The 20,931-nt window shown below is 43.4% G+C and overlaps 1 protein-coding gene across 3 annotated transcripts; it reads left to right on the top strand.

Annotated features, from left to right (window-relative positions):
- Positions 1-1,350: 1,350 nt before the first annotated feature.
- Positions 1,351-7,238, top strand: LOC142217479 (calcium-binding protein 5-like). 3 transcript variants are annotated; one of them, XM_075285739.1, is made up of 7 exons: positions 1,351-1,536; positions 3,657-3,803; positions 4,139-4,169; positions 5,180-5,323; positions 6,448-6,557; positions 6,806-6,953; positions 7,048-7,238. In XM_075285739.1, the coding sequence occupies exons 1-7, from the start codon at positions 1,480-1,482 to the stop codon at positions 7,071-7,073; spliced, it is 663 nt and encodes a 220-aa protein (XP_075141840.1). In that variant the 5' UTR covers positions 1,351-1,479; the 3' UTR covers positions 7,074-7,238. The 3 variants fall into 3 exon arrangements, with proteins under 3 accessions (XP_075141840.1, XP_075141843.1, XP_075141841.1); XM_075285742.1 differs by lacking the exon at positions 1,351-1,536 and adding an exon at positions 3,265-3,572; XM_075285740.1 differs by lacking the exon at positions 1,351-1,536 and adding an exon at positions 3,266-3,558.
- The last annotated feature ends 13,693 nt before the right edge of the window (positions 7,239-20,931 follow it).

Below are 20,931 nucleotides of genomic sequence, written 5' to 3'. Positions count from 1 at the left end.
CCTTGGCTAGTATACTCTAATTTACATCAGCACTAAAAGGACTTATATCTTTGGAATGGCTGAATGGATTTGGAACCGAAAAAAACAAACAAACCACACACAAACTATCTGCTTATTGGCGGGCAGCGATGTACACAAAATCTGTGAAACCATTGTAGCATAAGCCATTTATTTTATTTGATTAATTTGTTGCAAAATCTTAGGGGAGCCGGAGCAAAACGTGACACCTTAACCACACCGACCTTGTCAATCACATCATGCCTGCACCTGGCTGTCTGGGTCAGCTGCTGGTCACCTTTGGCTTGCTAGCTCAAGTGTGGTGACTACACCAACAAAAATAAGGCTTGGAGAGCATATATGGCTAAACATAATTCATCTTCCTTGGTAAACACTGATGAAGGTATAACCACTCCAGATGTACATGGTTTCCTGTTTGTACAGATTCTTGTACAAGCCTCCTTTGTATAGGTTCAGGATATTCTGCACACGGCACTATTTCACTTAATGCATGCAGGCATCATATATTATGGCAATTTTGATTGGAAGCGACACCCTAAAGGCATCATTCCCAATGGAAGTAAGAGCAAGTCCCAGAGTATTTTAACTTTGGATATTTAGGATTATGAAGTGTGGGTTTTACTTGGGGCTATATGAGATATTATATACCAGCATATTGACTACATCATTATCATGATACTTACATATAACACTACAGTACCTTTATATGTCCCTGTCTACCTCACCGTCCTTTGTGTGTTTCTAATTGATTTTAATTGTTTTTAACTTTTTTCTACAACCTTATATCTCTTGGATTTTGATAAAATATTATTTCATTGGATTATTGCTTTTTTTTCTTTTAACCCTATAGATAATCTGTAGGCAAACACGGGGTTTATTCCTGTCCAAATGTTATTAATGTGATGTTTTTGGCAGATATAGGGAATACTCAGTAATCTCTACGGATCTCAGATTTAAGGCAGTGACTGTTTCACCTACAGAAACCGGGTCATTCACCGCAGGTCACGGAGACTCTAGTAATTCTGCCGTTATAATCCTGAGATTTAGGCGCCTGATGCTAAATTAACTAGAGCCAGGTCCAGGTTCCGGCGTCGCGTTAATCGCTTTGACCGAGTCTGGTTATTACTATATTAAACTGTGACTATTTGTCTGCTTATGACCGCGTTGGCGACGTTATTTCGTCAGCTGTGAGGATCTGGCTGCCCATCTGTCGCCGACACTAGACCCCCACCCCCCCCTGCCAATTTGTTTGTCACTTTCACGTGCATGTTGAGGACGATAAGTGTCATCATAGTCACATAGCTGCATCCTCACACCCCCAACAAGGCTCACTCCTCCCGTCTAGTCTGTACAGGTTACACGGTCGGGGTACACAGGGCAGGTAAAGTCGTCGTCACTTAGACACGAGAGCGCCATGTCACATACCAGCCATCCCATGAGGTGAAGAGCGACTGTATCAGGATGGGGAATCATATGGGGAACCACGCTCAGTTCATTCATGTGGAGGGGATTCCAAAAGTAAGTATGATGTCTATTTGTAGTCTTCTTTTGGATCCTTCTTTTCCTAAACCTCCTTCACCTCCAGACCCTTACTTTTTATTAATTTTTTAATAATGTGGGAAAAGTGTAGCGACAGTGATCAGCGTTTCCACAAAGAGACAACATTGTGTGAGAGTCAGAAGCAGAGACGGGTTCATCCATCAGCTGAGCTGTCCGGTGTATCCAGCAGATGGCAGTAATCATACCGTACTTGTCCAGAGCGGATGTTATTAGATACCCGAAATTTCTGCAACAGATCCGGACCCGCGCTGCACGACTGTTTATCTGAATGGGACTTCAGTGACATGACGCAGAAACACAGACCATTCGTATCTAGAGAACAGAGTATTAGTTGCAGACATTTCTGAAAAAATTGTGGCGTGTAAACATACCCTTAAAGGGATAGAAAACCTGCATTTCTTCCATTTGCTGTGCAGGTGAATACAATCTACTACTATCTGTTATCAGCCATGTCAGGAGAGGAGAGGCTGATTGTAGGACAGGGGAATACAATCTATTACTCCCTGTTATCAGCCATGTCAGGAGAGGAGAGGCCGACTGTAGGGGAGGTGAATACAATCTATTACTATCTGTTATCAGCCATGTCAGGAGGGGAGAGGCTGACTGTAGGGGAGGTGAATACAATATATTACTATCTGTTATCAGCCATGTCAGCAGAGTAGTGGATGCCTGTAGGACAGATGAATACAATCTATTGCTCCCTGTTATCAGCCATGTCAGGAGGGGAGAGGCTGACTGTAGGACAGGGGAATATAATCTATTACTATCTGTTATCAGCCATGTCAGGAGAGGCCGACTGTAGGACAGGTGAATACAATCTATTACTCTCTATCATCCATGTCAGGAGGGGCTAACTGTGTTCTTCTACTAGATGAATGACCGGAGCCCTGGACACCTTTCTGCCCCCATTTCCTCCGTGGTCATTAATTGATATCACATGTTTGATATTGGCGGTTCCGCAATTATTATAAGTGTCTCCTTATATACTTGCTGTAATTCGGCAGTCATTATGTGTATGTAGAAACTTTGGTAAGGGCCAGTTCACACCTGCGCCCGATCTCAGCTTTGTGGGTTTCCGCCTTCTGCCGACGGGAGACGGAAACCCGGAATTCAGTGTCTGCCAGTGAGCGTCTTCTGGTCTCCGAGGCGAAACCGTTTTTTTTTTAACCGGACATAAAGTCCTGCATGTCCGACTTTCACCGCGGAGATCAGAAGACGCTCACGGGCGGACACTTTGCAAACCCATTGGGTTTGAAAACTGCCGATTTCTGACTCCTGTCCAGTTTCTCGAGCAGAAAACGGAAACCTGCAAAGCGGAGACCAGGGCGCAGATGTGAACCCGCCCCTAGTGATATATACAGTGGTATATGCCAGGAGGTCCAGCCGGTGTATACTTCTAATGGAAGACTCAGATACAGTGTGAACAGACTTCAGCTATTAGTCTGAGCCTATAGTATATGCAGTGAGCACATTGTAACGCATGTGGGCTGTGGTGTGGATGGCCAGGGACATTCACGTGTAACCCCGGCAGTCACCTGTGTAGATGGATCCCGAGTACCCAGCAGAATCTTCTGTATCCAGAATTGATAGAACAGATGTTTCAGGGGCGGGGGGGCTATTAACAAAGCAGATGTTATGAGGAGTCACAGAGGAGACATGTGATATAATCTGTATTATCCGCTCACAGATGATCTCTGATCCTTGCACAGTCCGCCATCATTCCTCTACAAACCTCCATCCTCTCAGCCGTCTCCTTCTTCTTCCCTTTCTTTAACAGTGGTGTCCATTCTTATCCTTCGCTCCTCACGTCTTGATTTATCTCCTCCTCTTACCCCATACACTGACCTTCTAACCTGACCTGAGTCTCGGATCCTAAATCTGACCCCTCTCTACCTCCTCCTGGTCCAGTATTTACTGAGAATTGGACATTATAGGCGGCGGTTTCTCTGATAGAGAGAAGTGTCACGTTACTACAGAAAGGTGGGTGTATATAGGTAGGCAGATGTCAGAAAGATAGGTGACAGATCTATCTATTATCTATCTGTATTGTAACATATTACATCTCTTCTTATAACCAGGCGGCAGGTGCGGTGTCTCGATTCCGCCGAAAACTTGTGGTGACGGAACCAGAGTTGACCCTACCGGTTATCACCATTGGCTCTGGCATGCAGGGTTTGGGGCCAGCCTGTATCTTCCTACGTAAGGGCATTGCTGAGAAGCAAGGGGTGAGTGCACAAGATGTCTGACCACGTCCCTACTAGACTATTGTGTTTTATCTAGATGTGTATGTAGCAGAGCTGAGTGTGTCATTAATCCTTGTGATGACTATATTTTATCAGTATTTGATGTAACTTTATATGGGATTCTTTTCATGGCATATATTTTACTTCTTCAGACCATCTGTCACTTGCCCTTTATAGACTAGGCAGTAAAGTATTCTGTATTACCGTATGGTACAGTAGTGATAGGAGGGTGTATAGGGGACATCCACTAAGGGGCAGCCCTTGTCATATTCAATGATCTAGAACATCTCACACTCTCATCTTGTCTCTTTATATAGTACCGGGAGCTGGGAACAGATGAGATAGAAGGTAAGAAGCACATGCATGTCAGAATTATACGTGGTGTCTGGTGACGTATACGACCATTACTCTTTCCACATGTAGAATTACATGATACCTCTGTGCTATACTGTGGCTATGTCTGGTGACATACAACCATTACAATCCACATGTGGAATTACACAATACCTATATACTATACTGTGACTATACATTGTATGTCAGTCTGGTGACATATACAACTACTGTTTCCCCACATGTAGAATTATACGATGCCTCTATTCCATACTGTGACTATAGGTTGTTTTTCAGTCTGGTGACATATACAACCACTACTCCCCACATGTAGAATTACACAATGTCTATATAATATAATGTGATTATACATTGTATTTCAGTCTGGTGACATATACAACTACTGTTTCCCCATATGTAGGATTATACGATGCCTCTATTCCATACTGTGACTATAGGTTGTTTTTCAGTCTGGTGACATATACAACCACTACTCCCCACATGTAGAATTATACGATGCCTCTATTCCATACTGTGACTATAGGTTGTTTTTCAGTCTGGTGACATATACAACCACTACTCCCCACATGTAGAATTACACAATGTCTATATAATATAATGTGATTATACATTGTATTTCAGTCTGGTGACATATACAACTACTGTTTCCCCATATGTAGGATTATACGATGCCTCTATTCCATACTGTGACTATAGGTTGTTTTTCAGTCTGGTGACATATACAACCACTACTCCCCACATGTAGGATTATACGATGCCTCTATTCCATACTGTGACCATAGGTTGTTTTTCAGTCTGGTGACATATACAACCACTACTCCCCACATGTAGAATTACACAATGTCTATATAATATAATGTGATTATACATTGTATTTCAGTCTGGTGACATATACAACTACTGTTTCCCCATATGTAGGATTATACGATGCCTCTATTCCATACTGTGACCATAGGTTGTTTTTCAGTCTGGTGACATATACAACCATTACTCTCCACATGTAGAACTACGCGATGCCTTTGTGGAGTTTGACAAGGACAAGGATGGCTTCATCACCTGCAAGGACCTGGGGAACCTGATGAGGATCATGGGGTACATGCCCACTGAGATGGAGCTGATAGAACTGTCCCAGCAGATCAACATGAACCGTAAGTATGGCAGGAAGATTCCTGCACATTACAGCTGAGGCCCCACGTTGCGGAAACGCAGCTTTTTTTGTTGTTGCTGGTTTTGCTGTGGTTTTTTTGGACCAAAGTCAGGAGTGGATTGAGCAGAAGGGAGAAGTATAAGCGCTTCCTATATATTTCCCATTCCTGTTGTAGCCATTCTTGGCTGTGGCTCCAAAAAAAGCAGCAAAATCTGCGACAAAAAAATTGTGGCCTAAGGGTTAAATACGCAAACCAACAGCAAAATCTGCGTGTATTCCATGCAGAGGTCACTGCGACTTGTGTTGTGGATTTCAATTGTGGACATTGAATGTGGTGAAATATACGGTGAAAATCAACAGCATGCTGGGTTTTCTATCTGTCTGCAGTATTGGAGTATGTACACATGTGGCAGATACCCTGCAGATTTGTCATGAGGATAGGCAGAATTCTCATCCAATGTGGATTTTAAATCTGTATGAAATCTGCACAGAAATCTGAGACCGGTCTGAGATCTGCAGGTAACAGGTTGATTTTTTTTGCAGATTCTTTGCAGATTTGTGTAGGAAAATGATATGTGTGACGTAGATTTAGGATGACGAGTAAAATCACCGCCATTCATCTCGTACTGTAATCTACAGCGGATTTTACATGTGGACATCTGCATGTAAAATCTGCAGCAAGTCTGCCACATGCGAATTGACTCTTATACTGGCCATACATGTTAGACAGCTGTCCATAGAGTGTTCCTTTGACGGAGAAGACCTCCGACCTTGGTACCATGCAGTCACCGTCAGGTACTCCACCCGCCCATCCCCAATACAGGGCAGTTGCTGTCAGGTACTCTACCCTACCCAATCCTCGGTATCGTGCAGTTACTTTCAGGTACTCCACCCTGCCCACCCCCTGTGCCATGCAGATACCATTACTCCACCCCACCTCTAGTACAGTGCACGCCACCTTTCCAGCCACCAGTACCTTATCACCATCAGGTCCTCCACCCTGCCCACCCCGATACCTAGCAGTTATCGTCATATACTCCACCCTACCCTCTGAGTTACTCCACCCTGCCCACCACCAGCACTGTGTAATCTCCATCTTTCATTTTAACCCTTTGTCATCTCCAGTTGGAGGTCGCGTTGACTTTCAGGATTTTGTTGACCTGATGACTCCAAAGCTGCTGGAGGAGACGGCTGGGATGATCGGAGTAAAAGAATTGAGGGACGCCTTCAAAGAGGTGAGAGGCACCGAGAATATCCATCAGCCAAACTGCTCACACTGAAGGTTGCTGCCCAACTTTCCTAGACTCCTGAGTGGTCACAAAGCAGCATGGTAGTGGGGATGTACCTGTTAAGTACTAGATTGGGCATGCCGGAGTTTGGGAAGGCTGGGTAACACCCCCATCCATTGCAGCCAATCAGATTCCAGCTTTTTGTGTGGTACAGATTTGGCGCCGCAGGTTATAAGTGCGTCTAATATTCACAGTTTGACGCAAATGGCGATGGTGAGATCACATTAGATGAGCTTCAGCAGGCCATGCAAAGGCTTCTGGGAGAAAAACTGACCAACAACGAGATTGCCGATGTAGTGCGGGAGGCAGATCTGAACGGGGACGGGACAGTGGATTTTGAAGGTAGGTAGAGGTTCTCAGTGTCCTGCCCCACCTACCCCCATCTTTGCCCTGTATGCCCCTCACATAACATTCACCTTCCTTCTCTCTCTCGCAGAGTTCGTCCGGATGATGTCACGTTGATTCTTGAAGTCATCCTCAACATATCAACGACTCCCCGATCTTGTCTTATCCTCAAAATGCCATTAATGTGTCTGCTGTGTGGATGTAGCCCTGATAGGTGCCCCCTGGTGGTATACATAAGATCTGCACCTCCCACCATCACTGTGAATAAATTCTGCTCTACTTTTGTAACTTGTGTCCGTTGATTTTGTGATCACGCCTGGGTGCTAAAATATGGGCTTAAGGGAATTTCCTTAAATACTCTGTGCTGCTGTGAGCAATTATATCGATCCAACATATCTATCCAGGTATGATGGACAGAGTGCAATTCTCGGAGTGTAGTCCGATGCGTTATAGTCCGGTGCAGTTCGCTAGGAGGTATCCGTGATGAATGATATTACACAATCTTGGCGCCGCGGTTCTTTGTATTGACGTCTATGGTGGGAGGAATTCACGAGCGAGCCACGCAGAGACCTCCCAGGATCCTCTATTAGTCCCACCACTCACATATACACAGTAACTGGATTACAGAGTCAGCCACTGGGTCAGAGAGCAACTTGGTTAACCCTTCCTGACCCACAGTGTTCTACTCTAACCTGCGTTCAGCACCGTCTGCACTGAGCTCTATAGGGAATACAAGAGTCCGGGACAGACAAGCAGGGACTGATATAACAACAAAGCCCAACCATAGCAGGAACAATAACATCCAGCAGACAATAACCTCATCTTCTAGTGAATAGTGTCCGGTCACTGATGATCTAGTGGATCATGTAAGTCCCTGGTGACCTAGTGAATAATGTCCAGCCCCTCGTAATCTAGTGGATAAAGTTCCAACCTTGATGATCTAGTGGATAATATCTAGTCTCTGGTGACCTAATGAATAATGTCCAGCTACTGTCTCATGTAGTTGATCATGCCCAGTCCTTGGTGATCTAGTGGGTCATGTCTAGACACTGTGATCTAGTGGGTAATGACTAGCCCCTGGTGAGCTAGAGGATCATATCCAGTCCCTGGTGATCTGGTGGGTCATATCTTGTCACTATGATCTAGTGGGTAATTACTAGCCACTGGTGAGCTAGAGGATCATATCCAGTACCTGGTGATCTGGTGGATCACGTCCCTGATGATTCAGTGGATCATGTCCAGTCCCTGGTGATCTAGTGGTTAATATTCATTCCCTGGTGATCTAATGGAAAATGTCCGGTCCCTAGTGATCTAGTGGGTAATGTTCACTTCCTGTTGATTTAGTGGATAATGTCTGGTCTCTGGTGATCTAGTGGATCATATCCAGTACGTGGTGATCTAGTGGATCATATCCAACCCCTGGTGAACTAGTTGATAATATCCAGTCCCTGTAGTCCAGCAGGTGCTCTACAGTGAGGGAGCCCTATGACCTGAGATGGTTGAGGGATCCAGTGTATGGGGGATGACTGTAAGCTCCTATGACCAGAGGCTGCTGTGAGGGATTGGACCTGTATAATGGGTAATATATTTTGGGGTGGGGGCGGTCCCTGGCTGTGTCACACGACCACTGAAATGTGTGCGGTCTCCAACATGTAGATATGAGCTCTACAGTTCTGGAAACTTGTCAGAATCTGGAGGAAGAGTCACCACTGGAATCTGAGAAGTAAACAGAGGCACAGCTGAGGTCTCCAGGACCCCCGCCCACCCTGACGACATCCCCAGAAATCACAGCCCATGTTCACATCATCCTTTATAGTCACTTTCTCCTCCCACGTTTCCATGTTCTGAAACTCTCTCTGACCTAGGAGCTGTTCAGTCTGAGCTTCCTGGTTCTTGAATAGTAGTCAACATCCATACATAAGAAGAGAGCAGATGTAGCTGTATATATGGGTCCAGTCCTGTAATCTATATGTTTACTGTAAGATTCTATGCAATTCAGGGTCCAGGGAAAGCTGGGTAACATCTTGTCTGTCCTCCATGCTGCTATTTGTATGTATACGGGCTATATAGTCCAGTAATGTGGAGGGGTGAGGTGTGTGGTGCCTCCAGCCTCAGCGTCACCATATTGTTTGTGTATATGCTGTATAGTCTAGTAACTGAGGTGTGAGGTGCACGGTGACTCCAGCCTCAGTGTTGCCATGTTGTGTGTATACGGGCTGTATAGTCCAGTAATAGAGGTGTGAGGTGTATGGTGCCTCCTGTGTCAGTGATGCCGTCGCATTGATGCTGCTTGCTATGAGGAGATGACGTTTGGCTTCCTGTTTATGATGTGAAAAAGAAAAGAGACACCGAGCAACCCGTAGTGCAGATCGTACTGATAGTGATAATTTCAGATGACAAAAAACAGGCTCATCTTTTAGGTTGTGTATATACACAACTGTTTTGGTGATGATGGGATCACTTGGCCAAGGATCTCTCTCAGGATTGGATGCAGCTGCAGGGTACCTCACACCTCACGGGTGTATGTATAGTACAAAGATGGACCAGATAACAGATTTGTGATTGCAAACCTGGACACAAAGGACCCGTGCTTGCCAAATGGATGAGTAGATATACGATTTTTATTGAACAACACACTACGCGTTTTGGGCGTAACGCCGCCCTTCTTCAGGTGTAAAAGTTCTTTACCGTCAGGCCAGGAAGCTTAGTGTGTTGTTCAATAAAAATCGTATATCTACTCATCCATTTGGAAAGCGCGGGTCCTTTGTGTCCAGGTTTGCAATCACAAATCTGTTATCTGGTCCATCTTTGTTTATGATGTGAGGTTTTCGTGCAGACAGTACTTACTTTGTGTCTGGATGATTGAGGTCTGGACTTTCTCCCTGAGATTTAACCTATTTCCTCGTCCTCACCTGGCCGGGACTATGTAGGTCACCTACAGATATGACAGACTAGCCACGGATTTACAGCCACCGTCCTTGTCTGGTTCCAAATATCCTCAAGTGTTATTCATGTCCAGCTGTGCCTCATATCACGTTCTCCTCTGTAGAACATGTCACCCAGCTTTCCATGGGCCCTGAGTGGCATATAAACCAACTCATATGCTGCCATCTCCCTGTTCCCCTCCCTCTATTATACAGGTAACAGATGCTAAGTGACAGTCAGTACTAGCCCCCATTATTACTGCCCATAGGGGTCTCTACTCAGCTTTCCACAGACCCTGAATAGCATATTTATATTATTACAGCACCTGCAGGCAGTCTCTACCCAGCTTTCTGCAAATCCAACTCTAAGGTGACTGAATATCGAAATGGAAACATTAAAATATAATTTTCTATCTTGTTGGTTGTCTTTTCCTCTAGTCCTGTCTAAAGCTGCATACACATGTCTGTCTCATGTATGCTGCCAGACATGCCCTCACTTTATACATAATGCACTGCTGCATGATTTGTAGAGGATGTATCCTGCAGCCAACGATATTGTGCACGCAGCTCTGGATGTGACTGGAGTAGACATGATTTTGACTCACATTTACTATAGCAAAGTGCAGGTTGCTAGATGAGGGAGGGTAATACCCTTTGATACTTTCGTGATGCTACACCCCTGGGGCGCACATATGTGTTACTTATCACACACCGCGGCTCAATGTTTAACGTAAAGTGTCATCAGCAGGGGTTAAAATCCACCCGTACTCCCCAAGAATCTGCGACTAGAAGCAAATTTACATCCCACATGGTTACATTATTAACAGAATTGTCAAATTATTGCAAATTATTCTGAAAAGTAAATGCAACTTCCACTCTTATGTACTCTAGTCACATCCAGATCTGCATTCACAGGTTTTCTACCAATGGAATCAATCTGCGCCCCTTGGCCAGAAACAAATCTCAAAGTAACTTGTATAGGATCACATTTAGACAATTCAGTCCATTCTGTAAAGTTTCTACGTCCTCCCGGTAATCCGGTGACATGGAGCAGATTGACAGACTGCTCGCCTCAGATTGGCGGTTTATAGGGAATTTTGCTGACAGGGTGAACATCAAAAGCGACTTCTTTTTACCCATCGATCAAATAGGGGTGTATGCACATGTCGAAATTTCCCGACTGTAGTCACTAGGGTTGAGCCGATCTTGAGATTTCAGGATCGATTTTCAAATCCGATTTCCGATCATTTTCCAGCCGATCGCGATTGTGAAATTTGCTCAATCCGATCCTTTACAATCCTGATCGCACACTGATCTATGGGAAAAGTCACTTTTAAGGTTGAGCTGATCTTGAGATTTCAAAATCCGATTTCCGATCTTTTCCGATCCCGATCGCTGAACCCTAGTAGTCACATGATGTCTACTTTAGTTACAGCCAGAGCTGCATTCACATAGTTATTGGTTGCAGGTCACTGCCGATCCAGTATCGGTAAGACCTATGCTTCGATATATGGCAGACCCGAGATCAGGCCCCTAATAAATTTCCAGACCAAATTCCTATATTTATCAGACCCAGAACCAAACCCCTAAAACCAAACCTGACAAATTTTCACACCAGAACCCTAAATTTATCAGTCCCCTAAATCACCTAGCACAGGTCGGTTTTAGTGTATACCCCATGAATATTCCCCATGAATACAAGTGTTGTCTACCCCATCATGTGTACTCGGAGCCGCCACAATACAGGGATTATGTTTACATGACAATTTCAGCTCTGCTACATCTGCCATGAGCGTTCAAGGGTTACACCTGTAAATGTCGCTTGTATATTCTGACTGATGCTATTCTGGGAATATGTGTTTTATGGCGGTATAAATGCAGGGCGGTATATGATGGTGACACGTGAAGCGTGGTATTGGTAAACACACAGAGGATGGTACAGGATAGGCGGGGGGGGGGGGGGGGGCAGCTGCTTCCATGTTAAAGTACAACAGAGAATAGATAATCTGTGAAATGGGTAACAGTGAGTGGTGAGACAGGTGAGCGGACATATTGGGGGTTATCCTGCAGCCTGAGGATCGGAGCTCAGCATGGGGAGCAGGTACTAATAGGGGCTGTGGCGTCTGCAGGGTGCGATTGGGAACTTTCCTGCTGTCACCTCTCAGGTGTGATGGAGGGCTGTTCTATAATCCCCCACATTGTATCCGGGGCATATGCTGTGCCTAAAATCCAACTTTACAGGTGTTGTCCCATAACAGACATGTATTATCCTGGCATCAGATCACCAGGGGTTTGAATGCTAGGACCCCCAGTCATCAAGAAAACGGGGCCCGAGATCCACCAGATCCTCCTTATGAAGCTCCAGTGTATTTGTGTGACCGACACTCCATTCACTGCAGTGTCTAAGTTTCACTTTCCAAGAACTTGCATTGTTTCCTAGCACAGTATGAGGCTGTGTCCAGGAGCGCTGCTCCGGAGGTCTGTACTCTGCAGTGATTGTGATAAGGGAGTCTTTTGCTTTCTCTTTCTTGTTATTGTTCTTGTGGGCGTGCTCCGTCATTGTGGGCATGCTCCTCAATTGTCTCAGCTGCCCTTTAAATGTGACTTCCTCTCACACTGGGAGCTTTAAATTCTACTGACTACAGAAGGATCGGGTAAGTACCACTGACCGTCTACATGTCTGTGACCACCCGGGAGAGGTTACTGTATACAACTGCAGCGGAGAGCACCGTAGTATAGTAACCTCTGGAGCCACCGACTAACGGAGTCTGTAATAGACTGAAACTCTTGTAGGACAGGTGAATGCAATCTATTACTATCTGTTATCAGCCATGTCAGGAGAGGCCGACTGTAGGGGAGGTGAATACAATCTATTACTATCTGTTATCAGCCATGTCAGGAGAGGAGAGGCCGAATGTAGGGGAGGTGAATACAGTCTATTGCACCCTGTTATCAGCCATGTCTGGAGGGGAGAGGCTGACTGTAGGGGAGGTGAATGCAATCTATTACTATCTGTTATCAGTCATGCTAGGAGGGGAGAGGCTGACTGTAGGGGAGGTGAATACAATCTATTACTATCTGTTATCAGCCATGTCAGGAGGAGAGAGGCTGACTGTAGGGGAGGTGAATACAATCTATTGCTCCCTGATATCAGTTGGTTAGTGAGATGTGTGACCCGTGATAATTTATAACGGTCATATACATATACTCAGTGCTTAAAATCTTGCAGTTTCCTGTTCCACACCCCTTGCACACTGACACTTTAAATCCCATACTTCTATAAACTTAGTCTCGCTCTGCTGCGGATCTCTCACTTGGAACTACAGCCGGACCCGGTTAGTGCTGCTGACCGTCTACAGGACTGTGACCTCGCAGGACCTGTAACTGTGTACACTAGTAATGCACACGGAGTGCACCGTCGTGTAGTAACATCAGAGACTGACTTCTCCCCGTAGGACTGACTACGACGCTTCCACTGTAATGCTGTTTTTTCTTTCTAATGCAGATCTGTCATGGACACCGCTAACAGAATCGTTTTGTGGCTTGATCAGTTTGCAAGAAAATGTGTCAGCCCTCTGGGTAAGGCCACGGCTCTGTAGTCAATGTAACACTTAAAGAAGACCTGTCGCCAGGTGTGATTGTCCAATCATCTGATCGGCGCTGAACATTGTGGTGTTTGTTTATCCAAATCAGTTAAGCTATTCCCAAGATATAAGCCCTGTTAGTGTTGATACAAATTAGGGTCTACTAGCCAGGTCGGAGGTATCATTGGGGGTGGGGACTTTGCAATGTTACTGCCCATTTGGCTAGTCTAATTTATATCAAGGCTAGCAGGGCTTATATCTTTGGAACAACTGAACTGATTTAATATTCAGGATGACAATGCTGATCAGATGAGTGCCATTGGGCTCTTCAGACCTGGTGACAAGTTGGTGCAGGGTGTAATGTGGTAGGGGGCACCATCCTCCAGAAAGACATCCAGGGTGGGCCCGACTCACAATGAGTATATTGCTATATTATGTATGGTGCTTTTGTACATTTTAGGATTTGTTTTGCACTATTTGATGTGTTACTTTCACTTTGTGTATTTGTAGCTGCGTCATCCTATCTGCCTCACTCTAGTGTTTCTTATATAGAGGCTAAACATGGCTGCCCAAATTAATACCCGTTGGTCCTTGATGTACAGTCTTCACACTTTACAGTAAAGCCTTGTAGTCGCGTCAGGTGGGCGGGCTCTCATATAAAAGGGAACGTTTAGGCACCTACGGGTCTTCCGTTTGGACCACTATTACTAGTTTCTGTGAGTAGAGTGATTCTTGGCTATGACATTTCTACATTATAGGATTGGGAAGTTCTGTTGCCTTGTCCTTGGTTGGTAGTAGCAGAGGGAGCCTAGCCCAAAGTAACACCTAGGTGCCATAGAGCGGGGCCCCTACAATGGCATGATGAGGGAGTGTATAGTGCAGAATCAGAGAACGTGTAACTAGGAATGGCAGGGCCCCCAATTGGTGCAGTCTGGGCTATCTTATGTTACCTACTCCCGTGTTGGGGTGTGGAAGGAGCCACTGATCTTTTCTCTTGTTTCTTAGTTAATCTGTTCCGTCAGGCAAGAGCCAACGAAGAAGATGACCAAAACGGTCCAAGAGAAGATGGCGAAGCCCATCAGAGAGAAGACAATCAAATCGGTCAGGTGGAGGTGGCAATTGGCCACGCCTCTCGAGGAGAAGACGATACAAGTAGCAACTGGTTCCTGCGCCTTCTGAAGTTGTGTGGGGCTGGAACCCCATTGGGCAGCCTCTACAGGGTCCCCCCACAATATAATGCGGTCTGAGCCTTTCTCCTTCATATGTTTATGACCCAGGGGTGCGATGACGTCTACGCAGTTTTCGCTCCTGACCACGCCTGAAGCTGAAGATCATCCACATTGGACTTTGGGCAACTTTGCGCCCAATTACAAGTCCCCCATTTTTATATTGCGCTATCTAACCCTCTCCCACTCTAAGTGCCAAGTTTATCCTCTTGTATCCAGGCAGCAGATTGAGGGGTGAGGGAGCTCAGTGCAGGATATTGGCCTACAGGGGATACTGTATTTCATGGCGTTCCAGTTGTAGGCCCCTTGGTGGCTGTATACGTCTTTAAGGGAGGACCACAATGTCAGGGTGAAGTTTCTGTTATGTAAAGTGTCAGATCAAGGCCAATTTTTGTAAAATGTTAGGAATTCCCTCAGACATTCACATGAGTTGGAGTATGAAGTCTAGTCGGGGGGAGAGGGATGCCCAACCTTGACCTGCTTCTCCACCCAAGGGCAAAATTCCAGATCTGGGGCCTTTCAGAATGAATAAGGTATGGTGTGGCGCCCAAATCATGGTGGCCATGGGGGGTTTGCTCGACCAATCAACGGTCGGCATTGGTGGAGTTGCTGGGCGAGCCATTTTGACTCTAGCACTATGTATATCCTTGGATTCTTGGGGTTGTCCAGACCAGAGCTACAATAGTGGGGGTCCGCTACATAGGAAATTGACTAGGTCCCCTCATCGAACCCTGCCATAGTGGAACTGTTTGGGTTGATCAATCTAAATTTCACTGTCCATCATACATAAAATTGTCCATCATAATTTTTAGCACTTTAGCAAATTTTGCCGCAAAAGGAAAATGTAAATTTTGCACAATTTTTGCCTCTAAAATTAAAAAAAAAAAAAAAAAGAAGAAAATAAGAATAATAATTTATTTCTATCTTAGACCTGTCTCATGTCACCCTATGGCGGTAGTTCACATGATCCTTTATGCAGTTTTTTATCCTTAGCAGTGTCTTTTTGCCTCTGGCTGATAACATAAAGCAATAGATTTTTCATAATTACACGGTTGATATTTTATATTCTTTATCCGTTTGGCAGGTTTTTATTAGTTTATACTGCATGATGTGTCTTGTACTGGATCCTGTGTTATACTCCAGAGCTGCGCTCGCAACATTTTGGGTGAGATCCTTCATTTTCCACATCAGATCGCAGTATAAGACACCAGCAGGGGATTGTTGTGGGACGATTGTACATTTGTTTTATTATTGTCGCTGACTTATTATATCACTTGTGCACTTTGTTATAATATGGTGTATTAAATTTATAATAAAAACATATATTAGTATTCATTGCCTTCTCTGTCACATTATGGGGCAATTTTTGTTACTGTGTCTGCACATCAGCAATATTAATTTACGGCAGGACGGTGGTTAGCACTGCAGCCTTGCAGTGCTGGAGTCCTGGGTTCAAATCCTGCCAAAGACGACATCTGCAAGGAGTTTGTATGTTCTCCCCGTGTTTGCGTGGGTTTCCTTCCACACTCCGAAAGACAAATTAATTTAAATGGGACCAAAAAGAGACGGAACTCGTGCTGAAGTGTATTAAAAGGGGCGGGGCATATCATTTGGACGATATCCCTGCAGGAGTTGGGTGGAGCTTAAATGTCCCCTCATTTGGAACTCAAAACTTGGGATTCTGCAGCAAAAGAAGTCTATGCTTTGAAGGGTGGCAGAGCTATACAGCGCCCAGTGCGCTCATCACTTGGACGTACTGAGACTCTCCTGTAATTTCTTGTATCCATTGGGTAATAACCAGCGTCTTCCGCTCCTCCTCCCCTATCACCACCTGCATTTCCTCCTGTTCTTTCTGTAATTTGCAGCATAAATTTTTTTGTGGTTTCAGCTCAGTGCCTGGTGCTAACACAACAAAACAAAGCTATGTGCACAGTCTGAACAAGCAGGGGTAGAAAATTACTAACATTTAAAATAATACATGTATTATACTCCAGAGCTGCGCTCACTATTCTGCTAGTGCAGTCACTGTGTACATACATTACATTACATCTCCTGTACTGATCCTGAGTTACATCCTGTATTATACTCCAGAGCTGCGCTCACTATTCTGCTAGTGCAGTCACTGTGTACATACATTACATTACTTATCCTGTACTGATCCTGAGTTACATCCTGTATTATACTCCAGAGCTGCGCTCACTATTCTGCTGGTGCAGTCACTCTGTATATACATTACATTACTTATCCTGTACTGATCCTGAGTTACATCCTGTATTATACCCCAGAGCTGCGCTCACTATTCTGCTGGTGCAGTCACTGTGTACATACATTACATTACCTATCCTGTAATATGCTGAGCTGTGTGCATTAAGGGGGAATAAATATTTACCTTCCTAATACCCCACCTTAATTTTATTACTTCTGTAAAAGGGATACAACTGGAAGGACTGAGTGATAATCTTGTTTTACAACCACTTTCCATTTTAAAGATCTTCATGATCAGCAGCAGCAGGTCAATAGAGCGGACTCTGTGTGGACCAAAGGGTGAGAAAAGGAATACTAGCTCATGTTTTCACTAGCTGAATCTTAGTGCCAACCTCCTCCTCATGTTCTTAAGATATAGCAGTTCTATTCTTACATAGGAGGTATTATATATTGGTTATATGCTTTTGCATAGGAGTAGTATTATAGTAGTTATATTCTTGTACATAGGGGCAGTATTATAGTAGTTATATTCTTGTACATAGGAATAGTAGTATAGTAGTTATATTCTTGTACATAGGAGCAGTATTATAGTAGTTATATTCTTGTACATAGGAGTAGTATTATAGTAGTTATATTTTTGTACATAGGAGTAGTATTATAGTAGTTATATTCTTGTACATAGGAGTAGTATTATAGTAGTTATATTCTTGTACATAGGAATAGTATTATAGTAGTTATATTCTTGTACATAGGAGGCAGTATTATAGTAGTTATATTCTTGTACATAGGAGGTAGTATTATAGTAGTTATATTTTTGTACATAGGAGTAGTATTATAGTAGTTATATTCTTGTACATAGGAATAGTATTATAGTAGTTATATTCTTGTACATAGGAGTAGTATTATAGTAGTTATATTCTTGTACATAGGAGTAGTATTATAGTAGTTATATTCTTGTACATAGGAGTAGTATTATAGTAGTTATATTCTTGTACATAGGAGTAGTATTATAGTAGTTATATTCTTGTACATAGGAGTAGTATTATAGTAGTTATATTCTTGTACATAGGAGTAGTATTATAGTAGTTATATTCTTGTACATAGGAGTAGTATTATAGTAGTTATATTCTTGTACATAGGAGTAGTATTATAGTAGTTATATTCTTGTACATAGGAGTAGTATTGTAGTAGTTATATTCTTGTACATAGGAGCAGTATTGTAGTAGTTATATTCTTGTACATAGGAATAGTATTATAGTAGTTATATTCTTGTACATAGGAGTAGTATTATAGTAGTTATATTCTTGTACATAGGAGTAGTATTATAGTAGTTATATTCTTGTACATAGGAGTAGTATTATAGTAGTTATATTCTTGTACATAGGAGTAGTATTATAGTAGTTATATTCTTGTACATAGGAGTAGTATTATAGTAGTTATATTCTTGTACATAGGAGTAGTATTATAGTAGTTATATTCTTGTACCTAGGAGTAGTATTATAGTAGTTATATTCTTGTACATAGGAGTAGTATTATAGTAGTTATATTCTTGTACATAGGAGTAGTATTATAGTAGTTATATTCTTGTACATAGGAGTAGTATTATAGTAGTTATATTCTTGTACATAGGGGTAGTATTATAGTAGTTATATTCTTGTACATAGGAGTAGTATTATAGTAGTTATATTCTTGTACATAGGGGTAGTATTATAGTAGTTATATTCTTGTACATAGGAGTAGTATTATATACATATTATTGTGTAATTGTTGCTGTGACTGTGTATTTGTTGTATTTCTTGAGCTGATCATGTGGTCCTGGTCGTTAGATATGAGATGTCTGTGTCTGTGCTCAGAGTTTATCTCATCTTGCACACTCAGCTGACACAACATATTATGGCCAATAATAACAGGTGGCATAATATTGATAACACTTGATATCCCAATATATGTGAACAGGCCGCATAATCACAGGCAGTTATTTTGACTTGTACAATACTTCTCTGGAAAGTTAGGCAATAATTTCCAATAGAAGGCGCACATCAGCTTTTCAAATACAACGATTATATTTACTGAGTTTCTAACTTTCAGAGAAAATAATACCGCAATATAGAGACAATATTGTATTTCTACCGCCATAAAATGACTGTTTAGATTTTAGTTTTTTGACCCAGAGAATATTTCCATTCATTATCACAATGATGGTGCCACGTGATGGTGTCTCATCAGTCACAACATCAGGGGAGGGTGAGGAAATAAATAAGATCGGACACAGCCGCCCCCTCCCAGCTGCCGCCCGCTAACACCCTGACCGGACAGAAGTAATTGATTGAAGAGAGATCCGGGATTAACCCAGGATTATGTCCCTGATCCAACCTGATCTGTGATTTAACATTGTACACGATGGTGGGAAGGGAGGAAAGGCATATGAGGGGTTAATAGGGCAGTTAATAAAATTAGATACAAATTAAGAGAATGTAATAACCCTATTATAGATGATGACGGAGCAATAATATAATATAATAACAGAACATGGTGTAGAATAAGAACATAGGCGTATAATCTGATATAAAGTAATATAAAATATGATATAGTATAAAATAATATGTATGCACTGACAAGATGGATATGTGATTAAGGGCGCACGCTTACAGCTGTACTATTGGGATAGCAATTGTGGATTGGAGATGACTAGACTTTAGGTGGATCTTCTGCTGATCTCCGTTCAGACATATTAACCTATTTCCAGGTATGAAATCCTCAACGCAGGGTATTACCGTGTGAACATTTATACCGCCCTGAGGTTGAGAAGGTGCTGGGGGTGCACGATTGACAATGACACACTCTGGGTACAGGATGACTTGCTGACACTTGGGGTACAGGATAAGGGCATGCTAACACAGGTACAGGTAGGGGCATAACTTTGCCACCCCAACATGGCATAGTGCCCCCCTTTCTGGCTCCCACCTAGAATAACACCCCATTTACACATGCTAGAAAGTCCCAAAGAGTCCTCCAGACAGTATAATGCCCCATAGTGACTCCTCCACACATATAATGTCACATAATGGCCCCTGCAGACAGTATTATGTCCCATAGTGGCCTCTCCACACAGTATAATGTCCCATAGTGGCCTCTCCACACAGTATAATGTCCCATAGTGGCCCCTCCACACAGTATATTCTCACATAGTGGCCCCTGCACACAGTATAATGTCCCATAGTGGCCTCTCAACACAGTATAATGTCCCATAGTGACCCCTCCACACAGTATAATCTCACATAGTGGCTCCTCCACACAGTATAATGTCCCATAGTGGCCTCTCCACACAGTATAATGTCCCATAGTGGCCTCTCCACACAGTATAATGTCCCATAGTGGCCCCTCCACACAGTATATTCTCACATAGTGGCCCCTGCACACAGTATAATGTCCCATAGTGGCCCCTCCACACAGTATAATGTCCATAGTGGCCCTTATGGTTTTTGTTACAGATATTGTAAAAATGTTGGATTCGGATCCCAAATTTTTTTGGGTACATCACTATTAATATTTTCAGACCTCAAAGGTCCAGTGAAGGAGAGAACCATAAGAACTAGTGTTACTCACCTCCCCTGGACTTGAGCATGACTCAATGACGTCACAGACGTGGGTTATGCACACTGTTTTTTTATGTTCACTCACCTTCCCTGGGCCTCCGATCCTCATATCTGTGGATCTGATAAGACTCCCAAGTATAATAATCGCGGGATAAATCTTTCTGGGGTTCGCCCAATAAATACTCAGGCCCTTGACCTGACTTACCACTGCTGCAGCAGGGGCCTTCTGGGTTCCCTAAGTTTGCGGGCTTCCTAGCAGCCACTATGGCTTCTTATGGTGGTAGTTACGCCACTGGGTACAGAATAATGACACTCTAGCACTTGAGATGCAGGACTATGAAATGCTGTCACTTGGGCTACAGGATAATGATACACTAATACTTGGGGTACAGACTAATAACACGCCCAAGGTACACCATAGTGATACGGTGACACTCAGG

The sequence above is a fragment of the Leptodactylus fuscus genome, chromosome 8 (assembly GCF_031893055.1).
Source record: "Leptodactylus fuscus isolate aLepFus1 chromosome 8, aLepFus1.hap2, whole genome shotgun sequence".
Lineage (NCBI taxonomy): Eukaryota > Metazoa > Chordata > Amphibia > Anura > Leptodactylidae > Leptodactylus > Leptodactylus fuscus.
This window is presented reverse-complemented; position numbering and strand designations above follow the sequence as displayed.

What these genes read in the sequence shown, in the direction of transcription:
- LOC142217479 (XM_075285739.1), top strand. Translation starts at nt 1,480, where the DNA reads ATGGGGAATCATATGGGGAACCACGCTCAGTTCATTCATGTGGAGGGG. An exon ending in GCATTGCTGAGAAGCAAGGG is followed by an intron (nt 3,804 to 4,138) that starts GTGAGTGCACAA and finishes CTCTTTATATAG; the next exon opens with TACCGGGAGCTGGGAACAGA. An exon ending in GGGAACAGATGAGATAGAAG is followed by an intron (nt 4,170 to 5,179) that starts GTAAGAAGCACA and finishes CTCCACATGTAG; the next exon opens with AACTACGCGATGCCTTTGTG.